Source organism: Leptodactylus fuscus, chromosome 6 (assembly GCF_031893055.1).
Source record: "Leptodactylus fuscus isolate aLepFus1 chromosome 6, aLepFus1.hap2, whole genome shotgun sequence".
NCBI classification, from domain to species: Eukaryota; Metazoa; Chordata; class Amphibia; order Anura; family Leptodactylidae; genus Leptodactylus; species Leptodactylus fuscus.
In genome coordinates this window covers 77,612,459-77,634,964 of record NC_134270.1, presented here as the reverse complement: position 1 = coordinate 77,634,964, position 22,506 = coordinate 77,612,459, and the positions used below count along the sequence as shown (strand labels likewise).

The window sequence follows — 22,506 nt, the reverse complement described above, 5'->3', positions numbered from 1 at the left end:
GGCTATTTGTATCTGTATCAGTGATCAGCTGTCCCCAAAGGACAACGTAAAAAATAAATGAAGAAATAAAAGTAAAAAATTTAAAATTTTTAATTACAGTAAAATAATTTAAAAAATAAAATAATTATACACCCTTATTACTGGTTCTAGCCCCACTCCTGATGACACTATACAAAATAAAAATTACTGTGATGGAAAAACTATTTGAGGAAAAACTATTCTAGGCCAGTGCCTCATGTGGCGTAAACACCACAGAAGCACCGCAGAAAAAATTGCAGAGTTTTACAGAGCAAAGTGGATGGGTTTTTAGCAAATGCCATGCCCACTTTGGGGTAAAAACTGCACTGCGGACACACTGTGCTTGGCTATTTGGCATTGAATAAGCAGACAAATGTATGTATAAGGCCTAATGCAATGTTCACATTTATCTGATGTCACCTGTAGTCAGTGACGTAACTAGGAATGGCGGGGCTCTGTGGCAAACTTTTGACCCCAGAGTAAAATAATTGGAGACCCAGAGGATGATACAAGCCAAAAAACACTGTTGTTTACCTCTCTCGGGCTCCAGCGCACCCCAAGCTAATATCGGCCATCTTCAACAATGGAAGAGACCTCACTTTGAGCTGGGGCTTGTGTTGCAACGCATAAGGACGCAAGCCTGGCCCACTTGACGTTTGTGACGTCACCAAGTAGACCCGAAAGCCTGCCAGAGCCAGGAGTGGTGAGTAACAGTGTTTTTTATGTTCCCTCATCTCTCCTAGGCCTCTGATCATTTTACTCGGAGGTCTGAAAAGATAATGATAGCAGTGTTTGTGGGGTTCACGGCCTCACTTACCAATCCCAGCTCCTGCTCAAAGTCGTCTCTGCAGAAGGGGAAGCACAGACAGCAGTGAGCAGGAGCCAGGACCAGTAAGTAAATAGTGCCCCTAATCTGCTGGAGTTACTTGGCTCTGACTTGGCCGCAGTCTAGCAATTTATGTAATTCAAATGTTGACAGATATAATTTTATAGATAAATAGATTGAAAGATGTAAATAGATAGATTATAAATAAATAAATATATAAATGATCTTAATTGTCATCTAAACTTTCATCCTTTAGGCCGGGGCCCACAGGATGTAAACGCTGAGAAGCTGCGGGAAAAAAATCGCGGCGTTGTACAGTGCAGGCAAAGTGGATGGGATTCATACGAATCCCATCTCCACTTTGCGGAAAAGATCGCAGCGTGGACACGCTGTGATTTGCAAAGCCGTTGCAACTTTGCAAATCACAGCATGTCAATTATATCTATGGAAACGCCAGTGGCTTTCCCATAGATATAATGTTAAGAGAAAGTCCGCAGAGGAAAACTCTGTGAACTTTCTCTTAAAAGCGCCGCGGAAAGAACCACAATACGTTCACACAGCGGTTCTTCCCGCAGCGCTTTAGTGCTGCGGATACGGCCCGTGGGACCTTAGCCTCAATCCATTTCTTACTTGTGACCATTTTCTTGTGAAAAACTTACATTTATTTAAATCAAAATGGCCGCCTGAAACGTCACTAAACCGTTTCAAACCGTTTTAACATTCTGCTACTCCAGCTGATGCTGTTTTTGGAGTCAAAACCAGGTATGGATCATAAATGAAATGAAAGTATACAAGATGGCACTCCTTGTACGCTGTCTACCAATAAGTATTTGGACACCCATGCAAATGAAGATATCTGCGGTGTCATGTCTTCCGCTGTTAAATATTGTGTAGGAAACAGCATTGGCATTAGTCGCATGCAAGATGACACGAAGTGCAGAGTTGCCCGATTTTGAGAAAGGGGTAATTGTGGGGTACCACAGAAATGGTCGATCCTTAAGGGACATAGCAATTGAACCTGAATTGCCCAAAATCGACAGTGGCCTATGTGATTATGCAATGGAAGGTGAACGGTGATTGTCGGAATGTGTCCTGAGTCGACAGACCCCCAAAACTGGGAGACAGAGACCGACGGGAGCTGGCCAGAGAAATTCAGAAGAACCACACCCAACCGATGGCTCACATACACCAGGATTTTCAACAGGCATCCAGGAGTATTGTATCGATCAATACCATCCGTATGGAAGCATCTGCTGGGTTCTACCAACCAGTGAATATGAATAAATGTTGTTTTTCTATTCTATCACAGGTGTCCAAATACTTATTGGTAGACAGTATAGTGGTTTTTGTGCTCCATACTCTATACTCCATACACAAGTATTAGAGAATCTGGCACTCAGAGTTGCACTGCTGTTAGATTCTTTTAGATTGTTTGCAATATTACATTTGGGACTTTATCAAATAATCGGATTTTAGCTATAAGGAGAATTGATGTGGGTGTAAAGTGGGAGCTAATGCTGGTGTGAGAGGCATTTCTGCATACCATCAGCCAGGTGCTGATTAAGGGTACCATGAGCTGTTCAGAAAGCACCCCCACCATATTTATGCTAAAGATCCCTATGACAGTATTATAACATACCGTATATTACAATATAATGTCCCATAGCGGCCCCTCCACTCAATATAATGTCCCATAGCGACCCCTCCACACAGTATAATGTCCCATAGTGTCCCCAACATGCAGTATAATCTCCCATAGCGTGCCCTCCACACAGTATAATGTCCCATAGTGTCCCCAACACGCAGTATAATGTCCCATTGCGGCCCCTCCACATAGTATAATGTCCCATAGCGGCCCCTCTACACAGTATAATGTTCCCTCTAGACAGTATTATGCCCCATAGTGTCCACTCCACGCAGTATAATGGCCTTTAGTGGCTCCTCCACATAGTATAATGTACTATCATGATTTTTAGAGGAAATCAAAAGCATAAATGCTTTGATCGCTGATTCAATATTATGAACTGCAAGACACAGACTGCAAGTGTCTTGCAGTTTATAGAGGAAGTCAGCCTATGCAGACGCAAAGGCTTACTTCCTCTGATCCCGGCAGGATCAACCAGGTAACGGGGAGCTTGTAGCAGCCTGGAGTCACTGGCCAGACCCCAGGCTGCAAATTATACATACCGGCACTCCCCAATCTCGCCACGAGAGGTGCTGAGGAAGTCGGCAACATGGTGGAACCCCTTAGATCTTAGATGTCAGTAACAGGTAACATCCGCTTCCGATGTTGCCTGCTAAGATAGTGAGCAGGTGGCCGGTCTTGGACATAGTATTACACCCTAGGTCGCCAAGTACCAGGACGTAATAGTACGTCCAAGGTCATTAGGAAGTTAAATATCCTGCTAAATTACTCAGGCTTGGAGAGTAAGGCTAATTGCACACAGCCATGTGTTCGCCGCTGGATGTGATTGAACTGCACTGGTGGCACACGGATGACAACCGTCCGTGCTTCCACAGACCCATTCATTCAGTGAATAGGAGCTGTGGAAGAAAGGCCACAAAACAAGACAGGAATAGGACCTATCCTGATTTTCGTGGCCCAGACTGTTGGTCCGCACACTGATCCATACTGTATATTACACGATCATGTGTGTGGGCCAATAGAAATTAATGAATCGGATTATTATCCAGGAAAAATACGGATAGCACACTGACCTATGCCATGGTCATCTGGAAGGGGCCTAAGGCAGCTGCCTGGTTTGCTCAGCATCTCAGACCTCTTACTAACTGCAGACTCATATCAATCTTAAAGTGAAAACTGTGCAAAGTGCTGCACTGAAAAGTATTATGGTTGCAAGCTCCATATATATAATTATTATATATATATATATATATATATATATATATATATATATATATATATAAGAACCCAAACATGTTAGCAGCAGAAGATGATGAATGATTATTGCATACAACAGACCACAAAGAGTGTGTTATTTCAAGCTCCATCATTGGAGGCTCATCAGAGAAGTGCCCCACCTTTTGAAGCCCTTAAGGGAGCCACCAAATTTGCCAGCATCGGTGATGTCAATTTTTTATTATTGCAAAGAACAAAGTAGTCAGCGGCACTACTGCGACAGCGCTCGTATTCACAATCTTGTGTCAGTATTGGCAAATCTTCCGGCTGTAACAGCCAAAAAACCATGGAATAAATTAAATCCCAGGGTGGTGCTCACTGTGAAAAAACCTAGACAGGCAGTGACATATGTGAAATGTAGAAAACAGGGCACTCATCCGCCACGGGATACATAAAACATTCGTTTTTATTTCATCCTCTTTAAAAAAAGGTCAAACCTTGACCATCGGGGTACAAAAGATGGAATGATGCAAAGAAACAAACAGCATTTGTTTCTTTGCATCATTCCGTCTTCTGTACCCCGATGGTCAAGGTTTGACCTTTTTTTAAAGAGGATGAAATAAAAACAAATGTTTTATGTATCCCGTGGCGGGTGAGTGCCCTGTTTTCTACATTTCACATATGTCAATTTTTTATTATGTATCTTACAGTAAAAGTACTCATGCAAGTACTCTGGGACTCTTAGACTAGAGGAGGAGGAGGAAGAAGACTCTCCTTTTGATGCAGAGGGGGCTTTTGTATGTCACAGCCAAAGGAGGCTAAGCCTTGTTTGATCAGCTAACCTGTACTCACTACTAGGGGTAGCATTTATTAGATAAAGTCTACAACCACCAATTGGCTTTAATCCTGAATGAATGTCAAGGGTCATTCCATTTAAGGTCAACAGCTGGCCATACACATTAGTTCTTGGATGGCCTTGATGCAGTCATTGGATCGATGGTGGGACCAATCAAAAGAACAATGCTACCATCAACCTTAATGTGGGCTGTGCAGGACTTCAAAAACATGGCTGCTTTCTTCTCAGGAAGTGACATCATGTTTGTTGGTTACATGGCATGCTCCAGCTCTGTCGCATTCATTTTAATGGGATGAAGATGTGACATTGCCATGTGACCAAACGGACATGATGTCACTTCCTGAGAAGAAGAATGCAGCAATGTTTTACAACCACTTCAAAAGCTAATCTGCCAGGTTTAGTTTAGTTCAGTTTAAAAAAGCAGTAGGCCTGAATAAGCTGGCTGGTGATTGGCCAAAAGCAGCTCACTATTCCAAACATTGATATTTTTTTATGATTAATAGACATTTGAGTTATCTCTTTAAACTGATTGTCGGCCATTTTGGTTGATAAAAAACTGATGTGAATAGGATTAAGGTCTAGTCAAACATATGTTTATAAATATTTATATCACCTCTAATAAAATAAACAGGGAACAACCTGATGAGAAGAATTGGTCATCGCTATACCTTGTTTTCCTTCCTGGGGTTTTGTTGCAATTTCTTCCACGCAGTCTGAAGGGAACCAGCCGGTGCGACCTCTGGCGTTTCCTTCCCAGAATCCTCCTTCTCCCACACTCAAAACTAAGAAATAAATAAATATTATTCACTATTTGAGGTATGCAAGTAATATCATATCAACTATAATCTGTATTCAGGAATTATCTGGAAAATAGTATGTGAAAATAACATGAAGTACAGTAGATTCTGCTTCTCAAAGTTTATGGTTAAGGTGAGGCTCGACTCGTGTACTTCAATGGGGCAAATGAATGAAAGTGCTGATCACAATAGAAGAACCAGAACTGTACTGAAGAAATAGAAGATGTCTACCCACCACCCAAATAATTCTCATTAGGTTGCCGAGCCTGGATTACAAGAAAAGAACAAGCGTCACGTGCCCAATTGAAAAATAGCAACTTATATGGGTTGTTTGATCTATTTTTTTTTTAGATTTAACAGTGCTCATAATACATTAAAAATATTTGGGCACACAGAAGAGAAGAAGCAACCCTGGGAGTTTGAAGAGCAGATTTGCCATCTTGGATTCAGGCATTTTGCAGTGTGCTTAGTGCAGGGAGAGATGTCAGCAGGCGCTAGGGAAAGTGATAGAAAGGACTTTAAGGGTGCATGCACACTACGTAACGCCGGGCGTGTATGAGAGCCGTACACGCCGGCGTTACAGCAGGGCTGCCGAACACTTCCCATTCACTTCAATGGGAGCGCTCGTAAACGCCGCTGTTACGAGCGCTTCCATTGAAGTGAATGGGAAGTGTTCGGCAGTCTGCTGTAATGCCGGCGTGTACGGCTCTCATACACGCCCGGCGTTACTCAGTGTGCATGCACCCGAACACTGATATTTTGCTCAGTCAAAGTTCAGGGGAAGAGCCTTAGAAGTGTAGGGAAAGGATAGGGAGGAATTTGTACAGAGTATTGAAGCAGAACAGGGTTCATTTGGGGTGTTTGCAGCCTGGGTAATCGGTAATCGTACCACATCTTGCTGCACTGACTGCCATTATCATGCTGCTCATTGCAGGTTTGCAATACATCATACTTGTGTAATTCAATTTACTGCAAGGCACAGGCACAGCTGTTTTTTAACGCAATTCGTTGTAAGTTAATTCGGACTTAATGGAATCGTTCGGAAAATTCAGCAAACCCGCAGAATTGAATTTTTGAAAAATTTGCTCATCTCTAATTATTATCATTAGAGATGAGGGAACACTGTTCGGATCAGCCGATCTGAACAGCACGCACCCATAGAAATGAATGGAAGCACCTGTGACGCCGGCCGGCCGCCGGCAAAATCAGCGTCATAGGTGCTTCCATTCATTTCTATGGGTGCGTGCTGTTCGGATCGGCTGATCCGAACAGTGTTCACTCATCTCTAATTATCATCATTATCATATTTATCTTTACTTACACAATATTGCTGGATAAGGTAATGCTATTTGAAGGTGATCCATGTGGGTTGCAGTTAGTATTAATAGAATTGAGATCTATGATCTATATGAGTGAAATTTTCATAAAATTATACAGAAAGAGTGGAGATAAAACTGAAACAAGATGAGATAGAAATGGCAATAGAAAATAAAAAGAAATAGGACAAGGGTCAGCTGTATCACAGAACATAGATGACAAGGACGAAAGGAAGATGAAAAGCAGCCTGAATGTCAAAGGGTGATATAGCAAAATATCCAAATTCAGGCTAGATGTCTGTATGTTTGTTTATTTTTGGTGGAGATATTTATAAAGCAATATAACATCCATATTTATATAATAAAAAAATAATAACACAATAGTAATAAAGAATAAAATAATAATAATAATAATAATAATAATAATAATAATAATTAATAAAGAATAAAATGATAGTAGCAATAACTAATTATATTGTTAATCATAATAATAATAATAATAATAATAATAGTGATAATGAAAATAAATTAAACTGTGAAAGTAATAAAGTATATGTTGCAATTTTTTTCAAGTCTAGGAAATGTTAAATTATCTATTATATTTGCTTCTTTTGTAGGCCATTTCAGCAAATAGCTCTAATATGGAAAGCTGTCAATATACTGTACTTACCATTAGGTGGCAGTGCTGACGTGTAAGATACATCATTTTGTCGTTTAGAAATGATAAATGCCTGGCAAAATATTTTGGGATTTCTAATTCTGCTAGAGAACCTGCTAGAAAACCACACATCACTACACCTTTGACATCTACTTGTTACACCAAACATAACTATCTCCATATCTGACAAATCTTGTCAAGCAGTAATCTCAAAACACTGTATTATTTGATTCTGCTTTTGTGACTCTATAGTCACACACAGCAAGTTTTTGCAGCTGGTCCATTCATTACATTGAGCTTGCAGAAATTCATGTGTTTTCCCCAAAAACATCTTTATTCAAATGAATGGAACTGATTTTCAGTTGCACCAATTTCTGCAACAAATCTTCCATGTGTAGATATATAGTAAGAGAAATTCTCTCATTCTAAAGCATAAATACTAAACTCCATCTCATTCATTAATTCCCAATTTTGAAGCCATTTTTAATTACTTTTATTGTGAACAGTTAAGTAAGTTGAAGTTGAAATGATTAGAGATGAGCGAACAGCGTTCGACCGAATACATGTTCGATCGGATATCAGGCTGTTCGAGATTTTCGATTCCAGTCGAACACCACGTGGCAAACTCACTAAATATTCGATTCCCCTCCCACCTTCCCTGGCGCTTTTTTTTGCACCAATAACTGCGCAGGGGAGGTGGGACAGGAACTACGACAACGGAGGCAACGAAAAAAAAAAACGGAAAAAGTAATTGGCTGGCTAAATCAGGTGACCTCCAATGTATACGAATAGTGGATTTAATATCCGGGTCATATGAGACTGTGAACTATGTGACTGTGAGACAGGGATAGATGTACTGGCAGGGTTAGCTAGGGATTACCTTTATTTAGGTGGGAATGTTACTCACCCAGCTCTTTGGGGATCTATCTCATCGGGATCCCTGTCAGCTTGCAATATGTGCGAGCTGACTTTTTCCCATAGGCATGCATTGACCAGCGTTGATTGGCCGAATGCCATACAGACTACAGCATTCGGCCAATCAACGTTGGTTCTGCCGGAGGAGAACTCCATTCTGAACTCCATCTCAGATGTAGCAGCATTGAGCGCACGCTGTGCTCTGCTACACCCTCAGATGCAGCAGAGCTGAGTGTGTGCTGAACCCTGCTACATATGAGATGTAGCAGAACCAGCTGTGACTGGAGTATAAGACATGATGTAACAGCAGAATAGTGACTGCAGCTCTAGATGTGCCTGGAGTATAAGACATAATGTAACAACAGAATAGTGACTGCAGCTCTAGATGTGACTGGGGTATAAGACATGATGTACAACAGAATAGTGACTGCAGCTCTAGATGTGACTGGAGTATAAGACATAATGTAACAGCAGAATAGTAACTGCAGCTCTAGATGTGACTGGAGTATATGACATGATGTAACAGGGTGAGGGTGTAGCAGAGCACAGCATTCGCTCAACGCTGCTACATCTGAGATCGGACCAGAATGGAGACTGCTGTGGACTGATCTTAGACTCGGCCTCCTCACAGACAAGCCTCCGGCAGAACCAGCATTGATTGGCCAAATGCTGTACTCTGTATTGCATTCGGCCAATCAACACTGGTCAATGCATTCCTATGGGAAAAAGTCAGCTCCCGCATATCGCAAGCTGACAGGGATCCCGAGGTAATACAGTGACTTGGGCATGTTAGATGCCCCCAGGCATGCTTCCTCTGCTGTCCCAGTTGCATTCCAGGGTGTTGGCATAATTTCCTGGGGTGTCCTAGTGGACTTGGTGACCCCTTGAGTCGAATAGTGGTTTCCCCCTTAACGAGTATTTTTTCCCCATAGACTAATAGGGTTCGATTTTCGATCGAACAGTCGAGTATTGAGCGGCTACTCGAATCGAATTTTGAACTTAGAACATTTCACTGTTCGCTCATCTCTAGAAATGATCTTTAAAAGGCAGAAAGTTAAAGTTTAAACAAACTTGTCTATAATTTAAAGCAATATCAGTGTATTTTTATGTTTGAGTACAATTTTAGAGTGAAAAAAGGAATGGAGTAAAAGTAAAGTAAAAGTTTCGGAACCCTTGTAGATTTGTGTGCTCATATAACTTTGACCAAGATCTCATACCTTCATTGGCCAGTTAGGGTTATGGCTTGTTCATTATCATTGTTAGGAAAGACCAAGTGATGCAAAATTTACAGCTTTATAAATCCACTTTACTGCAAAAGACCTTCAGGAAGATTTTGCAGACTCTGGAGTTGTGGCGCATTGTTTTACTGTTCAGTGATACCTGCACAAATCTGATATCATGGAAAAGTCATCAGAAGAAAACCCCTGCTGCGTCCTCATCATAACATTCAGTGTCAGAAGTTTGCAAATGAACATCTAAACAAACCTGATGCATTTTGGAAACAAATCCTGTTGACCAATTAAGTTAAAATAGAACATTTGCCACTGTGGCAATCCTACGAGCAGCTGTCTCTGAAATTTTTCTTGGTCTTCCAGATCTTATTTTGACCTCTACTGTTCCTGTGAACTGCCATTTCATAATTATATTTGGTACTGAGGAAAGGGCTACTTGAAAACACTTTGCTATTTTCTTATAGCCTTCTTCTGTTTTGTGGGCCTCCATAATTTTCAGAGTGCTAGGCAGCTCTGAAGAAGAACCCATGGCTGCTGTATTTTGGCACAAGGTTAGAGGAGGCTGGGGATTATAAAGCTTTAAATTTTGCATCACTTGACTTATAAAGAAGATCATTTCATCTTCAACATGCTGAACTGTTCACAATAACAGTCATTTTGACCAGGGGAGTCCAAACTTTTGTATGCCACTGTAACAACACATGGTTCCACCAACAGCACCAGTTTTCTGTCCTCCTGTTATACGGATAGAGACATCATTAATCTTAGCACAGGTAGTATAAGAACCAGATCCTTAGTAGATACATGTATATACTTCAAGTGCTATAGTAAATAATAATTTAAAAGGCAAAAAAGTTACCTTTGACCTTTTCTCCTTTGCTGAGAGAGATTTCTCCTTCACCCTGGGACTGGTAAGGTTTGGTGACCACAAAAGTACGCCCTGGCACTGCTGAATACAGTTTACGTTTCATCCGGTGATTCACAGTCCCACCAGTAGAGGCATCTTTGGCAGAACCACTAGAACTGATTAAGAAAATGTGAAGGTAAAACATCAAGATTTTGCAAAAAAAAAATTTATGCCAAGATGTATAATAGTAGACAAAAAAAATCTTATAACCTTAGCTCATCTGCATCTGTATTTACTAGACTTGCTAGATCATTTTAGTATACCATAGTCTATTGGTGTGCCGTTGTTATATATCCATTCCCTATATCATGGAGAGAAGCAATATTTCCCCCAAAATACTAAGGGATTTATTATTTGTACTGATCTCCAGGTGTAGATATAATTTTATTAGTCAAACTACATTAATGTTAGGTCATCATTAGTTTGGGAAAACTTGGTGGATGCCAGCCATTTTTTGCTCTTTGATGCCTATTCAGAGGAACAATATGATAATTTGTTCAATCAAGATAAGGTTTTAGTGGAGCTGTTGCCATTATTCCTCTCAATAGGGCATGACCTGCACACTCAGAGAAAGTCCAACTATACAGTGTCAGGGTACACACTTGGTGGAACATGGAGAGAAATTCTTCTTCATTTTCCGTCACTGTATTCGGGATTCTGTTGCGGATTTCCTCAGCTGATTATGCACAAATTAATGGGCCTAATTAGCAGGGAGCCCCGAGCCGCAGAATCCACAGCAAGATCGAGCAAGATGCTGAAAACAATGGGAGGTGGAACCCACCCCCAAATCTGCAACAATTTCCTACGTGTAAATGTACCTTCAGACTGTAAGGACACAGTCTTACAAGGGGATATGTTAACACCCAGAAGTTAATGTATTGATGCATTTCCAGGAAGAACAATGGAGGAATTGCAGACAGAATAGACCACTAAGAACAGAAGTTACAGAATTATTGTTTTGCAGATTGTTGAAGAATACACTTCTAGCAAATCCCACACACATTGCCTAAAAATACACGTAACGGAAACACTGTGATTTCCAAAACAGTTGGGGTTTTGGAAATTGCAGCATCTCAATTATACCTATGAAAACACTTTACCTATGAAAGAGCTGCAGGAAAAAATGCCACAGCGTTTCTGCTGCGGCTCACTACATTGGGTCATAGCCTTAATCAGGATTATCGAAAGTGACTAAAAAAAAAAAAGAGCAAATTATTGAAATCTCAATCCAGTAGTGGTTATGTACAAAGTGCTGTAACATCTTAGGGAAGGGGTGTTAGGTTTATCACAGGTTTGATACATCTAGCACTGATCACTTATTTGGGCAATATTGACTGATTTAGAAAACAATGACAGCAACAGGTATATGGTTGACCAGAACAAGCCTTGTTTTACTTTCAAGCTCAGATTTGGCCATGACACAAAGTCGTGTTTTGCACTGTCTCTTACCTCAGATGACTGCAGATCGAGCCAGTGAGGCTGCCAGGTGTTGTAAAGCTACAGACTGCATTATGCTACATTAACGCCATTTTCTGATGTGATATTTTAAATATCATAAAATAATCCTTAAAAACTTGCCAGCGACAAAATGCTATTGCAGATTGGCAGAGCTAGAGCAAGGAACCTTCACAAGTGTCTCACCCTCTGGTAATGCTTATACAGCTGAAGGGGAAATATATTGCTGGGCACAACATTGCCTGGTGATAGCAGCTGCTAGTCGGAAGTTTTTAAAGCTGGACCTTCTCAGCTCATTACAAAGCAGGTTTCATTTTAAAAAAAATTAAAAAAAAGTTGGCAAAAAGAAACAACCCCTTTAAATATTAAGGCTTAGACCCCCAAAAAGCAGCAAAAACAATGCTGCAGAAAAAATGTAACAGAAACGCGTCACATTTTTTTCTGCAGCGTTTTTTATTGCATTCTCACAGTTTCTCTCTGTGGACGTTTTTGAAAATACAGCTTTTGGCCGGGGCCCCACCAGACATAAACGCCGTGATTTTCCCGCAGCGGAGACACTACGGGAAAAATCGCGGGGTTTTACAGTGCAAGCAAAGGGGATGGGATTCATACGAATCCCATGCCCACATTGCGGAAAAAAACGCAGTGCGGACACGCTGCAATTTGCAAAGCCGTTGCGGCTTTGCAAATCGCAGCATGTCAATTATATCAACGGAAACGCCGGCAGCTTTCCCATAGATATAATGTTAAGAGGAAAACTCTGTGAACTTTCTCTTAAAAGCGCTGCGGAAAGAACCGCAATGCGCTCACGCAGCGATTCTTTACGCAGCGCTTTAGGGCTGCGATTACGGCCCGTGGGGCCTTAGCCTTTCTGCTGCAGATTTTTTTTCTGCAATGTGTAGATGAAATTAGCCAAAATCCCATTCATTTTACAGGGTTTGTAACATGTGACTTCAACATAAGAGTGACCCCCCACGTAGAGAGTTGCAGTCAAAAGCACTGCGGAAAAGGCTGCAGCAAAAACACATTGCATTTTTATTCACACCACTTTTCACAGAAAGTCCACAGAATTTTCCTCTGCAGACTTTTTGCTTCCATTGTACCTATAAGCACAACGCCACCGTTTTCGTAGGTATAACTGACATGCTGTGATTTACAAAAACACAATAGTTTTTGAAATTGCAGCATTTCCAGTGCGGAAATCTTTCTACAATGTGTGGATAGGATTAGCCACAATCCCTAGGGGCCACAGGGTGGCTCAGTGGTTAGCACTGCAGCCTTGCAGCGCTGGAGTCCTTGGTTCGAATCCCACCAAGGGTAAAAAACCATCTGCAAGGAGTTTGTATGTTCTCCCCGTGTTTGCGTGGATTTCCATCCCATACTCCAAAAGACATACTGATAGGGAAAAAAAATGTACATTGTGAGCCCTATGTGGGCTCACAATCTACATAAAAAAAAAAAAAAAAAAAAAGATTAGCCACAATCCCATCCACTTTGCAGGTGCTGTAATACGCTATGGTTTTTCTGCAGTATTTTTGCAACATGGGGCCTTGGCCTAAAGAGGGTTTTCCCATCTCAGTTATTCATGGTATATCCACATGACATTCCACAAATGTGTGATAGGTGGGAAGTATTAAAAGGATTTTGCCAACATATAATGTTTTTTAAAAGTCTGATGATCATACAAATATTTCAGCTGCACATTAAATGTGACTTCACCCACCTCCTACGTGTCCTCTCTTTCAAGATCTGTACTCCAATAGAGCCATTACATTGTCAGCCTGCAGTGGACAGAGTGGGTAGTCCTGGGTATGGAACACGTGACTGTTTCATTAGAGAAAACTATATTTACCAGAACTATATTTATTCTTCAGAAATGCTGCCCTGGCCACTCCTCCTTATTGTATTGCTTATGCTCTATCAGGATGGCATGTGCATGGTTAAAGGAGTTGTCAAGGGAAAAACTTTATGTTTTAAATAGGCTGGGTGAGGTGAAAAAAAAAATCATATTCACCTTTCCCCAGCACAGTCCTGCCTCAGTGGTCATGTGAAAGCTGTGGCCAATCAGCACTTCCGCGGAAGGGATCTGAGACATCACAGCTGGCGAGGAGTTTCACTTCACTTTTTTTTTTTTTTTTTTCACCACCCCAGCCTATTTTAAAAATGTTTTTTTTTTTTTTTTGTTTTCTTTAAGTAGCTATAGGGAAGACAAAGAGAAACGGAGCATGCTTGACCTGGAAGAAGATGGCCGATTAATATGTCACGTTAAATCCACCTAAGGGGGCATTCACACTATGTAAAGCGGAGTTGATTCTGACACATAAACTTCAATGGGTTCGGTGTAGCGCGCGTAACACATTGAAATCAATGAGTTATGAAATAAAAAAATTTGGGGAGAAGTCTTCAGTAGTTGATACTTTTATTAATGGCTAACTTAAAAAATTATGACATAATGCGATCTTTCGGGATAACAAACGATCCCTTCATCAGGCTGGTATAACACAATATCTAAAGGCAGGCATATTTATACAGGAATAGAGTGTTAGATGCAAAATAGATGGAAATCAGAATGTGCAAAGGAACAGTTCAAAAAACATAGATATCAGTTCACAGGAAGGTTCTCTGAGTTTATGGTTCCTTTGATCAGTCACGTGGTGTCTAGTTGTTGTAAAACGTCATAAAATCCTGTGACTGGTTTAACCCCATTTGGAGTATGTCAAAGGACATCATGAGTTTATATGCCCAAATCCTCCGATGTTTGCTGTTTTTGAAATGTCCTGTTAAAACCAAGATCTTCATGTCATTGATATTACCAATGACATCAATGGGTTAAAAAGTCTCCCATTGATTTCAATGTGTTACGCGCACTAAACGGAACCCATTGAAGTCAATGGGATTCTGTCTTGCAGCGTTGATTCTGACACGAGTTTACGTGTCAGAATCAACGCCGCGTTACATCATGTGAATGCCCCCTTACTTTACTCCCAAAGATTTGCCTGCAGGCTCTGGCTGTAGCGATATCTCAGCTTTCCTGCTTCAGACATCATCAGCAGAAGCCTGAATGGTAGAGTACAGAAGTGATAGCTCTGTGCTCCACCATAATATTCAACTACCTACTATCTAGAACGTGAGACTATCTTGCACATTTCGGGTTGGCTGAGGGATCCCTCTAACATAGGGCCTGGTGCAAATAAATCGTTTGTCCTATGGTTAAAGTGGTCTTGAGATGGACTACAGGACAATTTTGGTAATTTCTTTCAATGGGTGACAATGATATTTTGCAATGTACTTTTATATCAAATATGATTTGTTTAAGTAAAACCATTTCAGTGAGCAAGAGTCCCTGATAAATGTCTCTGTTTTATCTCTAACTCCCCTAGATATGAATGGGGCCACCTCTCCATTCAGTCTTCAGTAGTGTGGCTATCATATGGATATGTCATAAATGCCCTTTAAGGCCATCTTGATATTCTGTCAAAAAGGTCTGACTTGATATATGGACACACAAAGTAAACAAAGTGTTGGAGTTCTTAACAACCAAGCTATATTGGATTCACAGTTAGCATCTGCAATTGGGGCCTGATACCTAAGGGGGATCTCTCAGCTATAACGGGACTCTCAGCTACAAAGGCAGATTTTGTTTGTAAGCGAGATAAAATAAAGTGAACTTATTTGCTACTAGGGCCTAAGAAAATTACATTCTATGTCCCATTATGAAGCATATTACAGTATTTGTAGTGGCAGCAGCTGTTATGGGACCTACAATATAAGGAACAAATGTACTGTGTCTGCGGTGTTAAAAGATTTATACAAAACTCCTATTATGTTGAAGTGTACCTGGGCCGTCCACGTGGTTGTTTCTTGGACTCCTCTGTGTGGCGTCCACGTGAAGGTGATCGACTTCGAGCCCCTCGCGGGCTACTGGAGCTTCTCAGAGTTCCCCCTGAGGCCTTTTGTCCCTGCAGAGTGACAGTATTGGCAGTGGAAGCGGAGAAGACCATCCAGTCCGGCAGTGACAGGCTGTTGTCGCTATTGGCACGTAAAAGGACATGGGGAACAGAGAGTGCTTTTCCTCCTTCCCTACGATGGACGGCATAAGAAGGTGATTCCTGGAAGGGCACTGAAAATCCAAGTACAATTAAGAAATCAGCATTGCTTTTAGTAATCAATAACCTTGGAGCTCTTATAATAACCTGTCTACAAGACAAAAAATAAATAAAAATTAAATAAATCAAAATAAAATTAATGAAAATTAAAAAAAATGAAATAAAAAATGTATATTTTTGTTTTCACATATATAAAATAGAAAACTGGGACAATTTAGGGAAGCCCAGGTGTTCCCCAGATCTGATATTGCTAACTTATTTTAGGCTAAGGCCCCATGGGATGATGGGTAGCACTAAAGGAACACATTGCGGTTCTTCCCGCAGCGCTTTGAACAGAAAGTTCATAGAGTTTTCCTCCGCTGACTTTCTATTAACATTATATCTACGGGAAAGCCGCCAGCTGCAGTTTTAATCGCAAAGTGGCCATAGGATTTGCATGAATCCCATCCACTTTGCAATAACTGTAAAACGCCACAATTTTTCCTGTGGCATTTTCACCATGGGCAAATTGTGGCATTTACGGCCCGTGGCCTCGGCCTTAAGAATATATCAAATGATATTAGGATATTGATGACATATCCAAAGGATTATAACTACCAGAAAACCCCTTTAAATGATAACAATTGATTTTCTTCCACTAGGTGGAGCTCACTACATACTGATTTATTATTGAGTTCAACACAAAGCGTATATATTTAATGAAGCAGAAATTTGTATTAAATCTTAACTACTAGCTTACTGTGGACCTTCAGGGATATTATCATCCTAGGCCATGATAGATATTAATATATATTACACTAAGTTCACACTAGAATTCGGCTTTCCATTCTTTGGGTCTGCTTGGGGTCTGAAAAACGGAAAGCTTACCCGCTTAAAACAGCAGTTACCTGTGGAAAGCCATGGACCTCATAGATTATAATGGGGGTTTCTGTCAGGGTTCTGCCCAAAAAATTCAAAGAGAAAAGTCCGCATTTTTTAAGTGGGTTCGGGGATGGAATCCCCAAATGGACTTCAAGCGCTGGTGTGAACCCAGCCTTAATAATATTAAAGGGGTATTCCCATAACTCTTGTTCTGCAGCCTGCAGGCTTTGTGCTCTCTTCACTTCCTGGATTTCTTGGCATATTGGTGGGCGGGGTTTCACTTGCTCTGCTAGGTTTGCAGACAGTAATGAGGGATTGGTTGTAAATGCATTACCACAATATAAAGCTGATGTGGAAACTGATGTAGCTGGATTTGAGTCAGCTTGCATTACATACAGAGGTAAAGGACTCCTTATCTCAGCCCTTATCAGCCAAATTCAATTAAACCCACTGGAAAAGTGGAAAAGATGAAGATAGATAGGACAGTAATCCCAGAGCTCAAATCTCCCCCCTCCACTATCTGAGGAGCTCCGTTGCCCTGAAGGCAGGCATGTATGTCACTTGGGAAATGAGCAGATAATCCCAAGGGCCATAGAAACGCAGTGTCAACAATGAAGTGAGTAAATTAAGATAGCGGCCAAACAAAGCAGTTTTGATAAAGCAATGTATTTAGGAAAAGTCTTAAATCCACATAAACTAGCAGTATAGAGAGGATGCTTTTCATGTTACAACCCCTTTAACTGCTAAAATTATCAGTAATCCCAAAACCATCCTAAATGAAATGTATGATGTCATGGAAAAAGCTGTAATTATGACACTTGGTAACCTTACTATGAAACTCTCCCCGCCTGTGCTCTTGAGGACATTCACTCACCAACATCAGTATCTCGATGACTCTTGATCAGCTCTCCTAATTCAAAATTTCCTGAAATAACAGCTACCTGCAAAAGAAATGGGAATTTGTATGGGTAAAAGACTTCCATGTAGGAAATAAGAAGACAGATGGAGAAGATCAAAACTGAAAGCGACCCATAAACATTTAGAAATTGTGATGCAGATGCAACAGTGTACTAATGGCCATTTACAAATCTTCTGACATAGCGATAGCTATTCCGAATGAGATTGCGCATTGAATTGTGACAAATAATTCTAAATTATGCACTCGCCGTACAGCCAGGGGCAAGGAGAAGGAAATGAAAGAATAAATATACACAATCCCTGTTTGCAATGCATATAAGAAATGAATGTTAATATCAGCTGGGGACAGGCTACTGTACTTGGTTGTTGGTTAGCTACACAGACAGGGTCCAAGTGATTTAGTCCAGGGAGCCTTAAACTGAGGAGATGTAATTAATCTTGGAGTCAGTCCGACCTCCTGCAGGATATTAGCTTTATTCCTCTGCTCCTTGCCAAGTCTCCTACAGTGTATTAGATTAAATGTCCTAGATGCATCCAAAGATATTGTACGTCTGTAACACAGAAAGAGTCATGGTCCTGGAAGTAACCACCTCTGGACTTTCATCCTCGCTCAGCCTGCAGTGTTTTCTTGGTTGAATCATACATACATTTGTGCACATGAATGGGCCACACTAGTTTATCACTTCTATATAAATTCTTTATCATGCAGACATATTACAAGACGTCCCTAAGGGACCTAAGACCCCAATGGTTTCCCATAACAAGCAGCAGAGGTGTTTTGGAAACTTCTATCAGTCATGGATAGACATCTCAAAGAAACACTGTCTGGGAGAGATTCTCAGTCTTTGCTTAGGGAATTAAGTGAATACTGTATATACTGTAACAGTCAGAAGATTAATTTAGGTGGCTTTTCCTTTCAGGGTGAGTACAGACTATATACAGAGATGAAACATTAACATTACCACCATAATGTAGTATGCTATTAACATAGCACGCCATGGTGCTTTATACTGTTAATGTAGTGCATTATTCATGGCCTTACCGTTAGAATGGGAGTGTGCCAGCTGCAATATTGAAGTCTGCTACATTTATTTATAGCTGCTCTTTTATTAGTCAGTGACCACATAGTTCCTTTTATGTCACAGTCAGGAATAAGTTTAACGTTTAAACAACTTTAAAATATGCGTTCCCTACCAAAGAGCTCTCAATACTGGAATACAATTTTGAGGTTTAAAAGACTAACTCAAATCTTCAGGATACCAATGCAAAGTCTGCAAAACTGTCCCAAATCCCAACCACTGCAACTATTTGCCAGTGTTTTCCTCCTGGGGCACATGGACCATTGTGCATCCTCCTTCAAGGTCCCAGGTCCTAGCACAATCTCTGACCCCCTGCACCCATGTTGGTTTTATAAAATGCACGATAGTTCTTATTTATACACAACAGAGTTTTTTGTCCATGAAGTGTCTGCGGTCCATGAAAAATATCTGAATATTTTTTCATGGATTAGTCTCTCAGGTCCATTGAGGTAGATGGACTTATGACAACAATGGATTTCACACAGATCCATGAAACACATACTCAGAATTGGTTTGGCTGTGTGAATAAGCACTAAGGAAAAGTAAACTAGTGAGAATATAAAAGGTGTGTTGTCCAAACCTGGAAAGGGGTTTGTCCACTGTGGTTCTTTATATCTTTGCTTGCCCCTCGGTACAGCAATACTCGAGCACAGCTCTCCTGGGAAAAGAGTGACAAGTAATTCAGCATGAGTACAGAACGGCAGGGTGCAACCATCTTCATTTTCACAGCGCTGTACAGGTGCAGACATGATGAATAATGACAAGGTAAATGCAGCCTGTCATAGCAAGCAAAGGTGAATTAAACAGAAATTAAAGATAAAATGGTGAATGAATGGAGTTGATAAACTTCAGCACATACATATATCTAAACAGAGGACTAGACGTGCATATACAGTCTCATATAAAGTTCTGGCCTCCCTAACACCAGGTCTGCATGACTATAGGGAACATGGTATATAGTATATAGTAAGATTGTTAGCTGCCTACAAGAAACATTTGGAGATGATGATTTTTACCAAGCAAAGCAATTTCACTGTAGAGCAGTGTTTCCCAAACTTTTCACACTCAGGGCACCTCTACCAAATCATTTTTTCCAAAAGACAAAAAAACTACAGGTTTGATGTGTGTCTTTTTAGAGCAGTTTTTGAAATTACAGCTAGAACCACATCAAAGCTACATGCATTTTTCTGTTGCAGTTTTTGATGCAATTGTAACTGCATCATAACCACATCCATGTGAATGCAGCCTCAAAGCTACGACATCCTATACTTTCCACCCAGCACATACAAAACTTCACTTTTTACTATCACCAAACTCCTTAGAGGCCTCACATATTATCATGCTCCCCAGTGGCCCACCACACAGTACATGCTCCCTAATGGCCCTCAGACACAGAATAATTCTTCCCAGTGGCCTCCAGACACCAAATAATGGTCCCAGTGGCCCCAGAACCTAATCATGTTACTCCAAACTCCTAATAATGCTTCACAGTGAACCGCAAACACTGCTGTCCCCTGGCTCCCAGGCAAGTAGTAATTTTCACAGTGGCCCCTAGACAAGCAATAATATCCTTTAGTGACTCTGGGACAAGTAACAATGTCCCCCAGTTACCCCAAGCAACTAATAATGCTTCCCAGTGGCCGAAAGACGACTTAGGGGCCTTTCACACTACTGTTGGTGTCCACTCAGTAGTGTCGGTGGCTATTGTCCATACAAGATTTTAGCAACGGACACTACCTGGTCAGTTTGCAAATTCCATTCATTTCAATGGGATTTTACCATGTCCATTTTTTCATGCAGGACTTTTCTGTCCGTTTGAAAAAACAGACAGTAAGTGTCTGTTTTTTGGGAGTTTTTTTTTTAACATTGAGGTCTATGGGCAATGGACATATAATGGACAGTAACTGATAGCCAACATTTACTGTCAGTTTGTGTCAGTTATGATAGGTGTCCGTTTTGATTTTTATTTTTCTAAACGAACACCTTCTGAGCGGACACCAATGGTAGTGTGAACCCTACCTAATAATGCTTCCCAGTGGACCCTAGACTCCTAATATAGCTCCTCAGTGGCCCCCATGCAAGTAGTATTATTAACTAGTGGCCCAAAGTAAGTAATAATGTTGTCCAGTAGCCCCCAGACAAGTAATAACGTCCTAAAGTGGCCTCCAGACAAGTGATAATGTTCTCCAGTGGCCCCCAGAAAAAAATAATATACCTCCCAACTGTTCCGGATTCTGCGGTACATTCCCAGATTCGGTGTCCTTTCCCGGCACTCCGGTTTCTGGAGATGTGGGAGTAGCTGGAGGGGGACCTTTCTGCCTCTAGTTGCCCCCAGATTAATGTCACCCTCCAGCTACCCCTACGGTTTAATGTTCCCTTCCAGCTGCCCTAGTTTAATGTCCCACTTAAGCTGCCATTACTTTATTGTCCCTCTCCAACTACCACCACTGTTTAATGTCATCCTCCAGCTGCTCTAGTTTCCACCAGTTTAAACTGGGGCACCAGGAGAGGGACTTAATACTATAGGGCAGTTGTAAGAGAACATTATAATGTGGGGACATATAATTTACGGGTGACTGTAGGAGGATTATACTGTGTGGGGCCACATGAAAAATTAATGATAATGGGCGGAGTCCACATAAAAGTGGGCAGAGCTAAAATTGCCACGGCGCACATAGCACGCCACACATTTTGGCCCTCTTTCTGTTTTTCAAAAGTTGGGAGGTATGAAATAATAATGTACCCAGTGCCTCCTAACAAATAATAATTTCCCCCAGTGCCCCTCAGACAACTAATATTCTCCCCTAGACAAGTAATAACGTCCCCCAGTGGCCCCCAAACAAGTAATAGTGGCCTCCACACAAGTAATAAAGCCCACATCCCCCCCGTGCTCCCCTGACAAATAATAACATCCCCCAGTGGCTCCACACTGTAATTGTACTATATAAATAAAAACACAACACTTAGTCATCCTCAGGTCCCAGAATCTGTGGTCCTCCTCCAGATTAATGAAGAAGGCCTTCAGCAGGCATCACTAGCTGATACCTGAGTAATACAGCAGGAAGCTAAAGCCTTCTTGCTGCATCTTTCTATTTCACTATATTGGTTTAGGAGGCATCTCAGTTGGGAATTGCTGCTGTAGAGGTTACATAGTTACTAGAGATGAGCGAACAGTGAAATATTCGATATTCGTTTCGAGTAGAGCATCAATATTCGACTACTCGATCGAATATCGAATCCCATTATAGTCTATGGGAAAAAATGCTCGTTTCAGGGGAGACCACTATTCGACTAAAGGAGAGTCACCAAGTCCACGAATAGCAGTAGGAGAGTGTTTAGGAGGAGCGCTATGCAGTTAAAGCGCACGGACCCCATTATAGTCTATAAAATTGAAATATAGACTCTCTAAATATAAAAAATAGTTACACATGAAAATGCCTCTAACCTCTCTGATTTATATTCTTGTTTATAGAGGGTTAAAATACAGCAGTCTGGATATAAAGAGCTTTTCCAATACTAGAACTAAGGACTGGCGAACCTCTTAAGATGTCCATGTTTGGACAAAGCAATCCTCTAATTCGGTTCGGTCAGAACTGGGCATGAAATTATTATACTCTGGAGTCTCTTCAGATCTCTGGGTAACATAGGTGTAGACCTAATGGAGGTATATCAGATAAAAAAAGATTTATACTCTCCTTCCCT

The 22,506-nt window shown here is 41.0% G+C and overlaps 1 protein-coding gene across 1 annotated transcript in view; it reads right to left on the bottom strand.

Moving 5' to 3' along the window:
• The window catches only part of SHANK1 (SH3 and multiple ankyrin repeat domains 1), a 469,770-nt gene that overhangs the window by 187,452 nt on the left and 259,812 nt on the right, over positions 1-22,506 (bottom strand). The window contains exons 9-13 of the mRNA XM_075280273.1: positions 19,385-19,462; positions 17,682-17,748; positions 15,678-15,960; positions 10,338-10,501; positions 5,229-5,342 (exon numbers count right to left, since the gene is read on the bottom strand). Coding sequence (XP_075136374.1) covers positions 5,229-5,342; positions 10,338-10,501; positions 15,678-15,960; positions 17,682-17,748; positions 19,385-19,462 — 706 coding nt within the window. The remainder of the gene's footprint in view (positions 1-5,228; positions 5,343-10,337; positions 10,502-15,677; positions 15,961-17,681; positions 17,749-19,384; positions 19,463-22,506) is intronic.